Source organism: Tachyglossus aculeatus, chromosome 25 (genome assembly GCF_015852505.1).
Source record: "Tachyglossus aculeatus isolate mTacAcu1 chromosome 25, mTacAcu1.pri, whole genome shotgun sequence".
Taxonomy (NCBI): domain Eukaryota; kingdom Metazoa; phylum Chordata; class Mammalia; order Monotremata; family Tachyglossidae; genus Tachyglossus; species Tachyglossus aculeatus.
This window is the reverse complement of record NC_052090.1, coordinates 22,151,541-22,165,839: the sequence shown is the minus strand read 5'-3', so window position 1 is coordinate 22,165,839 and position 14,299 is coordinate 22,151,541. Positions and strand designations below refer to the sequence as shown.

Genomic DNA, 14,299 nt, shown 5'->3' with positions numbered 1-14,299 from the left:
CTTCTCTTTCCACTCCTGGAACAGGGTTTTCATTTAAAAAGTCAACATTTGCTTACTGTAGTGAATTTGCAGGACCATAAAACTTTACAGAATAGATATATGGAAATATGCAATATACCAGAAGGTAAATATTATGTTAATTTGATCTTGTACGTTTGAAAAGGCCTATGGTGATTCTGTGAGCCACTGGACACCTGAATTCCATTTCCCCAGTTGCAGTCACATCTCAGAGGAGGCCCCATATAGGTACTATATTAAGAAACAAGATGCCATTCTAAAGTTTTATAATCCGTCTTAATGAGCCAGATTCTGTCAGATTGCTAGGCCCTTAATGTTAGCAAAGCATTGTGAGGAGCTGCATTAATGGTCTCAAGTCACAGGAACAGTTCTCATTTGCTGCTCTAAGCAGGGCACTAAATAATACTCCAGAGGCCTGGAAGCATTAATGCAGCTTTCAGAGGTGACTGTCTTTTTTTGTTAAGTGCTTACTATGTGTCAAACACCGTTCTAAGTGCTGGGGTACACCAATACATAATAATCAGGTCCCAACAATAATCAGGTCCCACATGGGGCTCACAGTCTAAGTAGGAGGGAGTACAGGTATTAAGTTCCCTTTTTGCAGAACAGGGAACAGAGGCACAGAGAAGTAAAGTGACTTGCCCAAGGTCACACAGCAAGTAAGTGGCAGAGCCAGACTTGAACCCAGGCCGTCTGACTCCTAGGCCTGGGCTCTTTCCATTAGGCCACACTGCTTGCCTTGTGAGAGAGAAGAGGAGGCTCTGGCTCAGTAATTCCCAATGAGTTTGAGTTGCCCACATTTTGAATGAAGTGTAAAAACCACTTCATGAGATTGCATCGGGCAGAGATAGCGTAAACCGGAGTGTGGTTGTTTACTTTAAATCTGGGATAATTGAGTTTTAGGTTATTAACATTTGGGACTGAATCACTCATTCATTTGTTTGCTTTTGGCAATGATCTCTGTGTGAAGAAGCTGGGCAGTTAGTGGGTGGGAAGGAGTTTCTTGCAGGCTCACCGAAGGGAGGGCCTGACTGGAAAATTGGGTTCCCAATGAAACTGCACAGAATAATTAGTCCAGGGCAATTTTTAATGCAAATTTCCTCAGTTTGAGGGTGGAGCAAGGAGGAAAATGATGATAATAATAATGGTATTTATTATATAGTACACTTACTAGGTGCCACACACTAATGCGTGGCACCTAGAAGCAGCGTGGCCTAATGTGACTTAATGGATAGAGCACAGGCTTGGGAGTCAGAAGGACTTGGGTTCTAATCCCAGCTCTGCCATGTGTCTGCTGTATGACTTGGGCAAGTCACTTAACTTCTATGGGCCTCAGTTATCTCAACTGTAAAATGGGGATTAAGAGTTTGAGCCCCATCTGGGAAACGGACTGTGTCCAACCTAACTAGCTCATATCTACCCCAGTGCTTAGAACTCTGCTTGGCACTAGTAAGTGCTTAACATGTACTATTATTATTATTCGTGGAAAGGGCACAGGTCTACGAGTCAGAGGACCTGGATTCTAATCCTAGCTCCACCTCACATCTGCTGTGTGACCTTATTCATTCATTCAATCGTATTTATTGAGCGCGTACTGTATGCGGAGCACTGTACTAAGCGCTTGACCTTAAGGCAAGTCACTTCACTTCTCCGTGCCTCAGTTACCTCAACAGTAAAATGGGGATTAAGACTATGAGCCCTATGTGGGACATGGACTGTGTCCAACTTGATTAGCATGTATCTACCCCTGTTTTTAGTAAGGTGTATCTGGCACACAGTAAGCATGTAATGAATACCATTTAAAAAAAATGCACTGGGGCAGGTACAAGACGATTAGATTGGATGGACTTCGTGTCCCACCTGGGGTTCTAAGAAGTAGAGAGAAAAGATATCTCACCCTCATCTTATAGATGAGGAAACTGAGGTGCAAAGAAACTAAGTAACTTGTTCCTATCACATAGCAGGCAAATGGCAGAACTACTAGAATCTAAACTTCTAATCCCTTGCTCTTTCCAGTAGGCCATGCTGCTTCTCTATTTTCTCTTATGTTTTAGATTTTAAAATAAATACACTCTGACTTCAGAAACCATTAGGTACACTACAATATAGTAGTAATAATATTTATTAAGTACTTATTATGGGCAGAGCACTGTGCTAAGCACTGAAAAAGAAGACAAAGGAGGGAATTAGACCCAATCCCTGGCCCTCAAGGGGCTCAGTTCTTATTCATTCATTCATTCATTCAGTCATATTTATTGAGCGCTTACTGTGTGCAGGGCACTGGATTAAGCGTTTGGAAAGTACAATTCAGCAACAGATAGAGACGGTCCCTACCTAGCAATGGGCTCACAGGCTAGAAGGGGGAGATAGACAACAAAACAAAACAAGTGGACAGGCATCAATACCATCAAAATAGATAAATAGAATTATAGATATATACAGTTCATTAATAAAATAGAGTAATATGTACAAATATACACAAGTGCTATGGGGGGGGGAAGGGGGTAGAGCAGAGGGAGGGAGTAGGGGTGATGGGGAGGGGAGGAGGAGCAGAGGAAAAGGGGGGGCTCAGTCTGGGAAGGCCTTCTGGAGGAGGTGAGCTCTCAGTAGGGCTTTGAAGAGGGGAAGACAGACTCTTCCTTATGATCTGATGACATCTAAGTTTTGTCAGGATACTATGTGGGATAGAACTATTCTTGACCATTTAAAACAAATGGAATGAAGGAATAAAACGTTAACTTACCAAAGATGGACTCCAGCATTTCCAAAGCCAATACCGGCAAAAGCACTGGCCAAGTGCATGTTAGATCTTGCTTTGAGATCATCAGGACTTTTGACAGCTCTAGAAATGATATTTAGCACATGACCATTAGTATTCCCAGCAAAAAGAAATTGGCTTTGAGGAAAGACCAGAAAAATAAAATTAAACATAAATTAAAAATAAAAATTAAACGTGGCCAATCATGAGTCTTCTAAATCAAATAAAAGAGAGGTCTACCCTCCAGTGAACAGTCCTGATAAAAGAACAACAAATATTTTGTCAGGCTGGCCATATGATATAAAAGTCCAATAGGTAAAAAGTGTTGACCCTTAACTGCATCTGGAAGTCTTGCAGAGGCTATTTTTTCTAATGGTTAATCAAACAATCAGTCTGACCTCTCTCTTTCACTGCAATCTCACATTTCTTCCTGCCTTCAGGACATCTCTACCTGAATGTTCCAACCACACCTTAAACTAAACATATCCAAAACTTAAGTCCTTATCTGCCCACCCTTTCCCCATCACTGTAGACAATACCATTACCCTCCTATCTCACAAGGCCAGAACTTGGTGATGTCCTTGACGCATCCCTCTCATTCCACCCACATATTCAATCTCTCACCTAATCCTATCGGTTCTGTCTTTACAACATTGCTAAAACCCACTCTTTCCTCTCCAGTCAAACTGCTATCACGCTGATTTAAGCACTTATCCCATCCCACCTTAACTACTGCATCTGCCTCCTCGCTGACCTCCAACAGATGGTTTTTTTATGGTATTTGTTAAGCACTTCTTATGTGCCAGGCACTGTACTAAGGACTGGGGTACAAGCTAATCAGGTTGGACACATTCCATGTCCCACATGGGACTCACAGTCTCAATCCCCATTTTATAGATGAGGTAACTGAGGCTCAGAGAAGTTAAGGGACACACAGAAGACAAGAGTTGGTAGACATCTTCGCTGCCCACAAGCAGCTTACAGTCTAGACAGGGAGACAACATTAAAATAAATTATGGATAGCTACAGCTGTGGGGCTGAGGGTGGGGTACAAAGGGTATAAATATGACTCATGCTACAAACTACTTTTAAAAGAATATCCTATATAACTCAAAAAGCATAATACTGAGATTCAGTCTCTTTATGAAGTTCTTGGATGTTATAAGTGCATGTCTGATGACAGACTACTGCCCAGCCCAAGAATATACTCAGAATCATTCTTACTTCTCTTTGACTAGTTATGAAGTAAAGAACATTTAAAAAAAATCATTACTATTCATTATCTCCTTTTTGAGAAAAACGTGAATTATTGGAGGCCTACTTCAGAGCAATTAAAACCCCAGCATTTCTCAAAAATGGTTATTTGTTGAGGCCAACCTAAATATATCAGAGCAAATGTTTGTTTTTCAGAATAAATTTTTCTCCTCCCCTCAAGCGTTTCACCATTATTGCTCTCTTCAAAATCCTCCCCAAGCCCACTGTCCACTTCCTCAGGGTAAAACTCCTCATGGGTTTTAAAGATTTCCATCAGTCTGTTTCCTCCATCCTGGCTCCTCTCCTGCTATGACCCTGCTCCTATTACATTTGCTATTTTGGCTAACAGGAAGCAGCATGGCATAGTGGATAGAGCATGGGCCTGGGAATCAGAAGGTCACGGGTTCTAAACCCGGCTCTTCCACTTGTCTGCTCTTTGGCCTTGGGCAAGTCACTTCACTTCTCTGTGCCTCAGTTACCCCATCTGTAAAATGGGGATTAAGACTGTGAACCTTATGAGGGACAGGGACTATGCCCAACCCGATTTGCTTGTATCCACCCCAGCGCTTGGTACAGAGCCTGGCCCATAGTAAGGCTGAACAAATATCATAATAATAATAATGATACCTTACTCATAAGGACTGAATTATTCCCATCCTATAAGGACAGGCAAATTTCTAGTATAATCATCATCAGCATCGTCATAAAATTGATCACAGTGGTATTTGTTAAGTGTTTACTATGTACCAAGCACTGAATTAAGTGCTGGGGTAGATGCATGATAATCAGGTTGGACACAGTCTTTGTCCCACATTGGGCTCACAGTCTAAATACGCAGCAGAACAGGTATTGAGTTCCCATTTTACAGATCAGGAAACTGAGACACAGAGAAGTCAGGTGACTTGCCCAAGCTGTCACAGCAGGCAAGGGCAGAGCTGGGATTAGAACCCAGGTCCTGGGACTCCCAGGTTCGCGCTCTTGCCACTAAGCCATGCCAGGCTTCCAGTTGGAGCTTCTAGGGGTGGACTTTTGGGGGACTGGTGATATCCTCGAGGGACATCACTTCATCAGCACCTCCTAAGAAAAGAACAAAAAGAGCAGCTTAAATCTAAAAGCCAAAGACAAACACCCTAATCAATCAATCAATCAATCATTTGTATTTATTGAGCGCTTACTGTGTGCAGAGCACTGTACTAAGCGCTTGGGAAGTACAAGGTGGCAACATATAGAGACAGTCCCTACCCAACAGTGGGCTCATCATCATCATCATCATCATCAATCGTATTTATTGAGTGCTTACTGTGTGCAGAGCACTGTACTAAGCGCTTGGGAAGTACAAGTTGGCAACATCTAGAGACGGTCCCTACCCAACAGTGGGTTCACAGTCTAAAAGGGGGAGACAGAGAACAAAACCAAACATACTAACAAAATAAAATAAATAGAATAGATATGTACAAATAAAATAGAGTAATCATCATCATCATCATCAATCGTATTTATTGAGCGCTTAGTATGTGCAGAGCACTGTACTAAGTGCTTGGGAAGTACAAATTGGCAACATATAGAGACAGTCGCTACCCAACAGTGGGCTCACAGTCTAAAAGGGGGAGACAAAGAACAAAACCAAACATACTAACAAAATAAAATAAATAGAATAGATATGTACAGGTAAAGTAAATAAATGAATAAATAAATAGGGTAATAAATATGTACAAACATATATACATATATACAGGTGCTGTGGGGAAGGGAAGGAGGTAAGATGGGGGGGATGGAGAGGGGGACGAGGGGGAGAGGAAGGAAGGGGGACCTCTGGACCTCTGGAGTACTCTAATCCTATGGCTCGCTATGCCCACTCACTGTTCTGCAGACTGAATCAAAGCCTTGATCCACAGTGATACAATTGATGATGATCAGTGTATTAGAAATATTATACCTTTTCAGATATTTGGCTACGATGCGCAATGCATGTATGGCCCAGACATCACTGATGGGATTGCTGCCCTGGTAAGCTGGCCGGTTGATTGGATTTGAAGGACAGGGACTTCGCATGTGGTACGGAAGGGCAGTGTATGATTCCAGAGCATGGCTTTGAAGAGAAAGCAGAAAACCCATGAAATGAGAGAGTTGCCCTTTACTCTTTACTCATCCATTTAAAATTGCTTCCTCATAGTAGTAATAGCTATAATTAAATGCTCATTCAGTGCAGTGCTCTGCACTACGTATTTGGAAAGTATAATACAAACAAGTGATCATTCTTGCCCACGAGCAGCTTACATTCTAATGGAAGAGACAGATGTAAAATATTTACAAATAGTATAAACAAATAATTTATTGAATATATCATTGAATAAACATATATACAGAATTGTTTCTGTTTATAAACCCTTGGGTAGAAATGATTATGGTTGGACATAGAAATTTGTAGTGGTGTTTTTAAGGAGTTCAAGTCTGTATGACTAATTCATACAGAACAGTACTTCCAAACTCCTTCCAATGAAAAATTTCAAATTTACCATTAAATTTCCGAGCTTTAAAGTATTATCAATAAATGATCAAACGTAAAATGTAACTTGCTCACTTTCATAGAAAAGAGATGAATATATGATTATTTCAGGAGGAATACTGACCTACTAAAATTTTTAAGATGAAAGGTAAATAACATTCATCTTAGGTCTGACTAAACTCAAACAAAATGTCCCAAATTGCAAAAATTAGTGAAATGAATCCTCCACTGTCCCTGCTACTGCCCAGGAGTTGAATTGTAAGGTAACTGTGATAGAAGTGATGCTATCATTGCAGCAGGATAACATATGCTGGGCAAAATCAGTACGAATCAGCATCTCTAACTTTAATGTAGAAGACCAACCACTCCCATTTATTCTTTCTGGGAAATATAGAAAGAGGTTTTAAGCATTTAAAACCATGGAGAAGAGTTGTATTCATCTAAATCAGGGGCTGACACCCGTGTTGGAAGCATGCATGAGGCAGGTCGACATGAGCTTCGACTTTCAGGGGACACTGTGCTTTTTGAAGACAGTTTTTCAGAAGATAACTCAGTCTTGGTTCAAAGCTGCATGAAGTCAGCCCAGTGATAAGTACCAACCTCATGTTGGAACTGCTCTTTGCAAGCAAAGTCAAAGCTTTTAGAGTCATGGATACAGTCCTGCCTCTGAGTTTGCCGGGGTGATGGAGAGCATTCCACGCTTTTCATCCCTAACCTGGTTCCCACCTTATTGCCTCAGAGCAGTTCCAATTCTCCAGGCAGGTTGGAGTTGGATAACAAGGGATGCACAAGACCACACCAGCACCTCTGGGCAACAGCTGTTAATCTGCCAGCCATCATAGCCCAATTAGGAGTGGTGCAAAAAAAAACCCAAAATAAAAACAACACTCTCTTGCCAAAAATATTATTTCCCCAGACTCAACCTAATCGTTCCTGCTCTATCAAGATACATTATAATAAGAAGAGTACCACTTCCCCAGTCTTTAGCAGGCTAATTCAGCAAGTCTCATAGTGGGTCAGACATGAGCAGAACCCATGAAAAAAGTTTTAGTCTGTTTTTGGGTCTGCCCCAGGTACAGCCACGGTGTAGTCTTCTGAACAAAAGTTTTGTCAAGTTTTGACATCTTGGCTGCTCAGCCTTGGGTCTTTCTGGAGTTGAGGATGTGATGTAATTCTGCATCACTCTACCTATGATCACCCAAATTGAGTTTTCAGGTGTTCGCCTATGGCTGCACTCATTCACTTTTTGGACAGGAAATGCAGTTTAACAAGTGAGAACTTCAGCTAAATACATTAGTTTCTGGATCTTTAAATTTTCCGGTGTAAAACAAATAACTTCAGCCAAATTACATTACAAGGTTATTATAAGATAATAATCTAATAATTCTTGCATATTACTAGTAGCCCTGCACACTCAGTTAAAATATAAGCTCCTTGAGGGCACTATCTCATACTAATGCTCTGTTTCCCAATTGTTTAGTACAGTGCATTGAGACTTCATTAGGAGCTCAGTAATTACCTCTATCATTATTACTATTACTTTGAAAATGTTTCAAACAACATGGATGAAAGCCCAAAGTATAACTGTTACTGAGCATTAAAAACAAAAAAAACAAAAGAAAAAAAAACCCCTAAACTAAACCTGAATTGAAACATGTTTTAGATCACTTACCAAAGTACGTCAAACCCGCTGTTAGCTACTACCCGCGCAGGCATATGAAGGGTATGCAAAGGATCAATTATGCCCAGGGTAGGCTTGATAGCTCTGGAAGCAATGCCTAAAACATTGAAACCATGAGAATCATAAAATCACCAAAACCTTTTTTGAGGGGCAAAAAGAGCTTTTATAATCATTCAAATCCACTGAACCATTCCAAACATTCTCTTGAAAAATGCCAAATGACCAAGAATCAGAAAAATGAAAATAGAGGCCATTGCTTGGATGTGAGAAGTCACTGTTGTGAAATAAATGAGCAGTTTGTTTCCAGTTTAAATTTCTAAGTCTGAAATATTATTTCTGTTTTCTGAATTGAAACCGAGGTAGGATTTTAAAATAACCCACCATATAACAGTCACTGAAATAATAGGATGATTAAGGTAATCCTTTTTCATTGAGACTTAAAAGATGATGCTGCTGGTGTGACACTTTGGGCCAGATTCAAAGAAAAGAATATTTGGCAGAGGACACGGGGGTGAAAGAACAGGGTTAAAAATGGGGGTGTAGGAAGCAAGCATTCATTGTTAAAATCTGCATGTGACTCTTCAAAGTTTGAGAGCTGAAATTATGAAATAAGTTTAGACTGTTTACAGTAGAAGAGAGAGAGGAAGCATTCAATTGGTTATTGACGGAAAAGTTCTTACCAGTTTTTACTTTTAAGTGTTCATAGTCAAAAATGGCAACCCCTGTAGTTTCGCTTCCTGTTCCAGCTGTAGTAGGTACTTGAACAAAAGAGTATCAGTTATAATAAGGTGTCTAAATAGGGCTTATGGAGATGCTTAATTCAGCCACAGAAAACAACAAACAAAGTTATCTGGCAGAGGGTCAGCCTTTCTGACCCCACTCATTCATCTATTTTAACAAGGTCTTTATTAGGAGAGACGCAATATGGAAAGCCATGGATCCTTTATCCTGAGGGTTCAAACAGCTTCAGCCGGGTATTCAAAGTAAGCTCCTCTATTAGTGATTTAAGAAAAGCTAAGAAAACTCACATTTACTGCCTTTAAAAAGCATCATCATTCTTATTGGGCATCAAGGGCACCAATGATCATGGTTTTGCTAAGGTTTGTCGGTTTATAGAACTCATCAGCTTTTAAGCTTTACTAATCACCCCCTTGTGGGATGATTTCACCAGAGGGTTCCATTTGCTAGACATCAATTATCCTGCTCCCTGCTGATACCCAAATCATGTCAAAACAGTTCATTTGTCATCAACTAAATCACATCACCTCACAATTGCTCATTCACAACATGAGTGGGGGCAGAGCGGGAGAACCCGTATTTTAACCAACGATGATAATGTGGTTTTGAAAATTCAAGAATTTATTCAAAACGGTTATAACTTATTCTTCAAGAAAGGGGAAGGGTGAGGTGAGGCTGCGATGACAAAGTGCCATGTGGCTGAAGATAAATAAACAATTCTAACTTGAATTTACATATCTGTGGAAAGCGCAGTAGCCATGGAGCAGCTGTAGTCCAAAGTCTCAATTTGTAATGTAACCGTGCTGCCCACATGTCACCAATCGGAGACAAAGGATGAGGTCAACCGATGTGCAGATCTTATGAAAGAATGGGGTTACACCAGCACTAGGAAAACAATGGGGAATTGTGCCCTTAAACTCCAGAGTGGCCAGCAATATGGCCCAAACAGGGTAGTGAATTATAGCCAATAGCAATGCAACATGCTGCATTAAAAAATGATAATGTAATTAGAAGTAGGACACCGGGAATGGGAAATAATGACTTCTCTTAGTTGTTCTGTGGTTTAATTCTGTACATTAGACTTTAGAAAGAAAAATCCTCATAATCAAATAAATTAGCTGTGAATAATTTTGTGGGCCAAGTCATCAGAAGAATATTTAATAAGCTGATTTTGAGGCGATGCTAGGCACAGGTCTGAAATGGTTTTGACTAAGACGAGAACCCTTCCCTGTAGAACTTTAACCTTCTAAGATCACTGGTTAATAGGGCAAATAAATAAACATACAGCACAGAGACTGGAGAGTCTCGTGGAAAGAGGTGCGTGTAAGCAGGTTTGTGTACAGAGATCTGCATGCTCAGTGCGTGAGTGCCTAAAATTTATTTGTGTGTGTAAATGAGTGCTGAGTATCCATGTTAGCAGGCAGAGAACTGGGCATTTACTGGGTTGTCAGGCTTTTCTTAAATATAAGTGGATGGAGGAGGTTAAAAAACTTTTTTTTTTACTTGCAATCAATGGCTTGAGAGGCGCGGTGACAGGTTTTCCCTTTCCGATAGGTGCATTGACATAATCTAAGAAATCGGACTCAGGGCTGGATGCGTACAGGTTGGCTGCTTTACAGGTGTCGATTGAAGAGCCGCCACCGACAGCAACATAGGCATCAAAAGCTCCATTTTGGGCAAATTCAATAGCTTCCCTGAAACTTGTGAGAAGAAAAGAGGAAGAACTTTTGTCATATTCATGTGACATTCATACTATTTCAGTAAGGGTCCAAGGAAATACAAAATATCAAAACATCAATTCAATGTGGCTGGAAAAAAAAAAAAGAGTACCTCACATCAGTTGGCTCTACCCTAACATTATCATACACTTTAAAGTTTATTCCATTCTTTGTTAAGGAATTCAGGACAGTTTCAACAGGAGGGAGCTGGGAGAGGTTCTCATCTGTCATTATGCAGACATTTCTAGCACCCATATTCTGAAGGTCCTAAAATGAGAAATAATTGTAGTTATAAAATTAGTCATAAAATTCTGGAACTATCAGCTGTATGATATGCATCTGAAAATTAACCTGATAATAACAATATAATTATTAGTATGTAGTTTTAAGGGATAATTATTTAACCAATAATGAATGTATTTATCAATTATGTTTATAATAATAATGGTATTTGTTAAGTGCTAACTGTGTGTTAAACACTGGGATAGGTACAATCAGGTCATTCATTCATTTATTCATTCAATCGTATTTATCGAGCGCTTACTGTGTGCTGAGCACTGTACTAAGCACTTGGAAAGTACAATTCAACAATAGAGACAATCCCTGCCCATAACGGGCTTACAGTTCAGAAGGAGGGAGACAGACATCAAAACAAGTAAACAGGCATCAATAGCATCAATATAAATAAGTAGAATTATAGATGTATACACATCAAAACAAGGAAACAGGTATTAATATAGATGGAATTATATATATGTACATATAGACACAAGTGCTGTGGAGCAGGGACGGGGGTAGAGCAAAGGGAGCGAGTCGGGGCGATGGGGAGGGGGAGCTGAGGAAAAGCGGGGCTTAGTCTGGGAAATCCTCTTGGAGGAGGTGAGCCTTCAATAGGGCTTTGAAGTGTGAAGTAGGGAAGTGTGAGTGTTTGGCGGATTTGAGGAGGGAGAGCATTCCAGGCCAGAAGTAGGACGGGGGCCGGGGTTCGACAGCGGGACAGGTGAGAACGAGGCACAGAGATCAGACACAGTCCTCGTAGTCTAGATGTGAAGGAGAGCAGAGAGTTAATCCCCATTTTAAAGCTGAAGAAACTGAGGCACAGAGAAGTTAAGTGCCTTGCCCAGGGTCACATAGCAGACAAGTAGCAGAGTGCCGGGATTAGAACCCTGCCCTCTCCCTGACTTTCCCGTCACTGTAGACGGCACTATCATCCTTCCCGTCTCGCAAGCCCGCAACCTTGGTGTCATCCTTGACTCCGCTCTCTTGTTCACCCCTCACATCCAATCCGACACCAAAACCCGCCGGTCTCACCTCCACAACATGGCCAAGATCCGCCCTTTCCTCTTCATCCAAACCGCTTCCTTGCTGGTTCAATCTCTCATCCTATCCCAACTGGATGACTGCGTCAGCCTCCTCTCTGATCTCCCATCCTCCTGTCTTTCCCCACTTCAGTCTATACTTCACGCTGCTGCCCAGATCATCTTTGTGCAAACACGCTCTGGGCATGTTACTCCCCTCCTCAAAAATCTCCAGTGGCTACCAGTCGACCTATGCATCAAGCAAAAACTCCTCACTCGCGGCTTCAAGGCTGTCCATCACCTCACCCTCACCTACCTCACCTCCCTTCTCTCTTCTTCTCCAGCCCAGCCCGCATCCTCCGCTCCTCTGCCGCTAACCTCCTCACTGTACCTCGTTCTCGCCTGTCCTGCAGTCGACCCCCAGCCCATGTCCTCCCCCTGGCCTGGAATGCCCTCCCTCCGCACATCCGCCAAGCTAGCTCTCTTCCTCCCTTCAAAGCCCTACTGAGAGCTCACCTCCTCCATGAGGCCTTCCCAGACTGAGCCCCCTTTTTCCTCTCCTCCTTCCCATCCCCCCACCCTACCTCCTTCCCCTCCCTACAGCACCTGTATATATGTTTGTACAGATTTATTACTCTGTTTATTTTACTTGTACATATTTACTATTCTATTTATTTTGTTAATGATGTGCATCTAGCTTTATTTCTATTTATTCTGATGTCTTGACACCTGTCCACATGTTTTGTTTTCTTGTCTGTCTCCCCCTTCCAGACTGTAAGCCCATTGTTGGGTAGGGACCGTCACTATAGGTTGCCAACTTGTACTTCCCAAGTGCTTAGTACAGTGCTCTGCACACAGTAAGCACTCAATAAATACGATTGAATGAATGAATGAATGAATGAATGAACGAACTCAGGTCTCCTGACGACTCCTAGTCCCTTCCCATTAGACCACTGCTGCTTCTCAAACTGTTTGTAGCCAATTCCTACTTGAGAGAAAAACTGTGCAATGAAAACATCCCCAAGTTCTTACCATTCCAACTTCCTTTGTAACTCCTGCTCCATAACGAATATTTGAGACAGCCATCTATAATAAGATGAAAGAGCAGGTAGAATGGCAAAACACAATCACAACCTTGTATTGAAATGTGTAATATGAATGACAAAAAGCTCAATAATCAAAAAGTTCTTAATGTTAGCTTTTCATTAGAAATCTCAAGAAGAGTGAATCAAATGGATTTCTCAATCACATCTACCTCAAATGCATAGTCCGTTGTTTTTCCTATAGAAGAAGCAATTTCTGGAGCTAGAAGAGAAAATAAATTGTAAAGGTAACACTGAAATTGGTCTCCAAAATGTACAAATTCAAAAACTAGGGTAAAGATGCTTAGCTTGGACCCTGAAATCTTATTGCTAAATGTCTTTATATTGTGTTACAGTTTTTGCACTTTAGATTAAAATGTCCTCATTTTAAATGTATTATAGAGGTTAGATGCCTATTAGGAAAATAAATAACATTCTCTTGCTCGATCAATTAAGGGCATTAGCTCTTCTTGTAAAACTTGCTGAGAGCCCAAGATAAAAGTCAAAAGTACTTTGCAGATAAAAGTCAAAAATACTTTGTAGATAAAAAGACCAGTAAAATAAATTCACACTAATAAATGATTAAACCTAGTACTGAATGAAAACACAAGCTCCAGTATAACTTTCATCACCCATTCTGCAACACACACTCAAGTGAGTTACAAAGTGGAGGTCTACTGAAAGGGATCCTACATTTGTGAAGGCTAACCCATAAAAATATTTTGTCATTTTTCTAACTTCCTAATCCAACATTAGAAATCTTAGTGAGGGTGGTGTCCTTCTCATGAAAGTTTGGCGAAGGATTAAGAAGTAGATCCTAAAAAATCAGAATATGCCTGTCTCCAAACTCTGAGTGCTAATACTGATCATGAAAAAGGAGGCTGAAAGTTGAACAGACAACCCTCCCTCCCCACAGCATCCCCCCAGTATTTTCAAGGAGCATCTCAGAAGTTTCAGTTGATTTCAGCAACAAAATGGATAAAGCGGTTGCCATAGCTCCTGTCCTAAGGACCAGGTCACTCTTCTGCATTGTCGATGCCCTGAAAATAACTATGGGATCTTTTCTCCTCGAGTGAAGCTTTAGTATTGAGTGTTGAGTCCTTGGCAGAGCCCTGGAGAATTGAGCCCTACACCTTAACCCGCAAAGATCCTCTTAATCTTTTTTTTTGGTTCTTTCTCCTTTACAAACTCCTCTGTTGCTTTCCCACTTTGGGCTGTCAGCCACCCGCCTTGCCACCTTTTGCCA

General features: G+C 41.1%; 1 protein-coding gene across 2 annotated transcripts in view; it reads right to left on the bottom strand.

Moving 5' to 3' along the window:
- Nucleotides 1-14,299, bottom strand: part of ADHFE1 (alcohol dehydrogenase iron containing 1) — a 38,241-nt gene that overhangs the window by 13,699 nt on the left and 10,243 nt on the right. For both annotated transcript variants that reach the window (XM_038766739.1, XM_038766740.1), the window contains exons 3-10: nt 13,227-13,276; nt 13,004-13,057; nt 10,786-10,940; nt 10,459-10,655; nt 8,898-8,975; nt 8,209-8,314; nt 5,967-6,119; nt 2,762-2,860 (exon numbers count right to left, since the gene is read on the bottom strand). In XM_038766739.1, the coding sequence (XP_038622667.1) occupies nt 2,762-2,860; nt 5,967-6,119; nt 8,209-8,314; nt 8,898-8,975; nt 10,459-10,655; nt 10,786-10,940; nt 13,004-13,057; nt 13,227-13,276 (892 nt within the window). The remainder of the gene's footprint in view (nt 1-2,761; nt 2,861-5,966; nt 6,120-8,208; nt 8,315-8,897; nt 8,976-10,458; nt 10,656-10,785; nt 10,941-13,003; nt 13,058-13,226; nt 13,277-14,299) is intronic.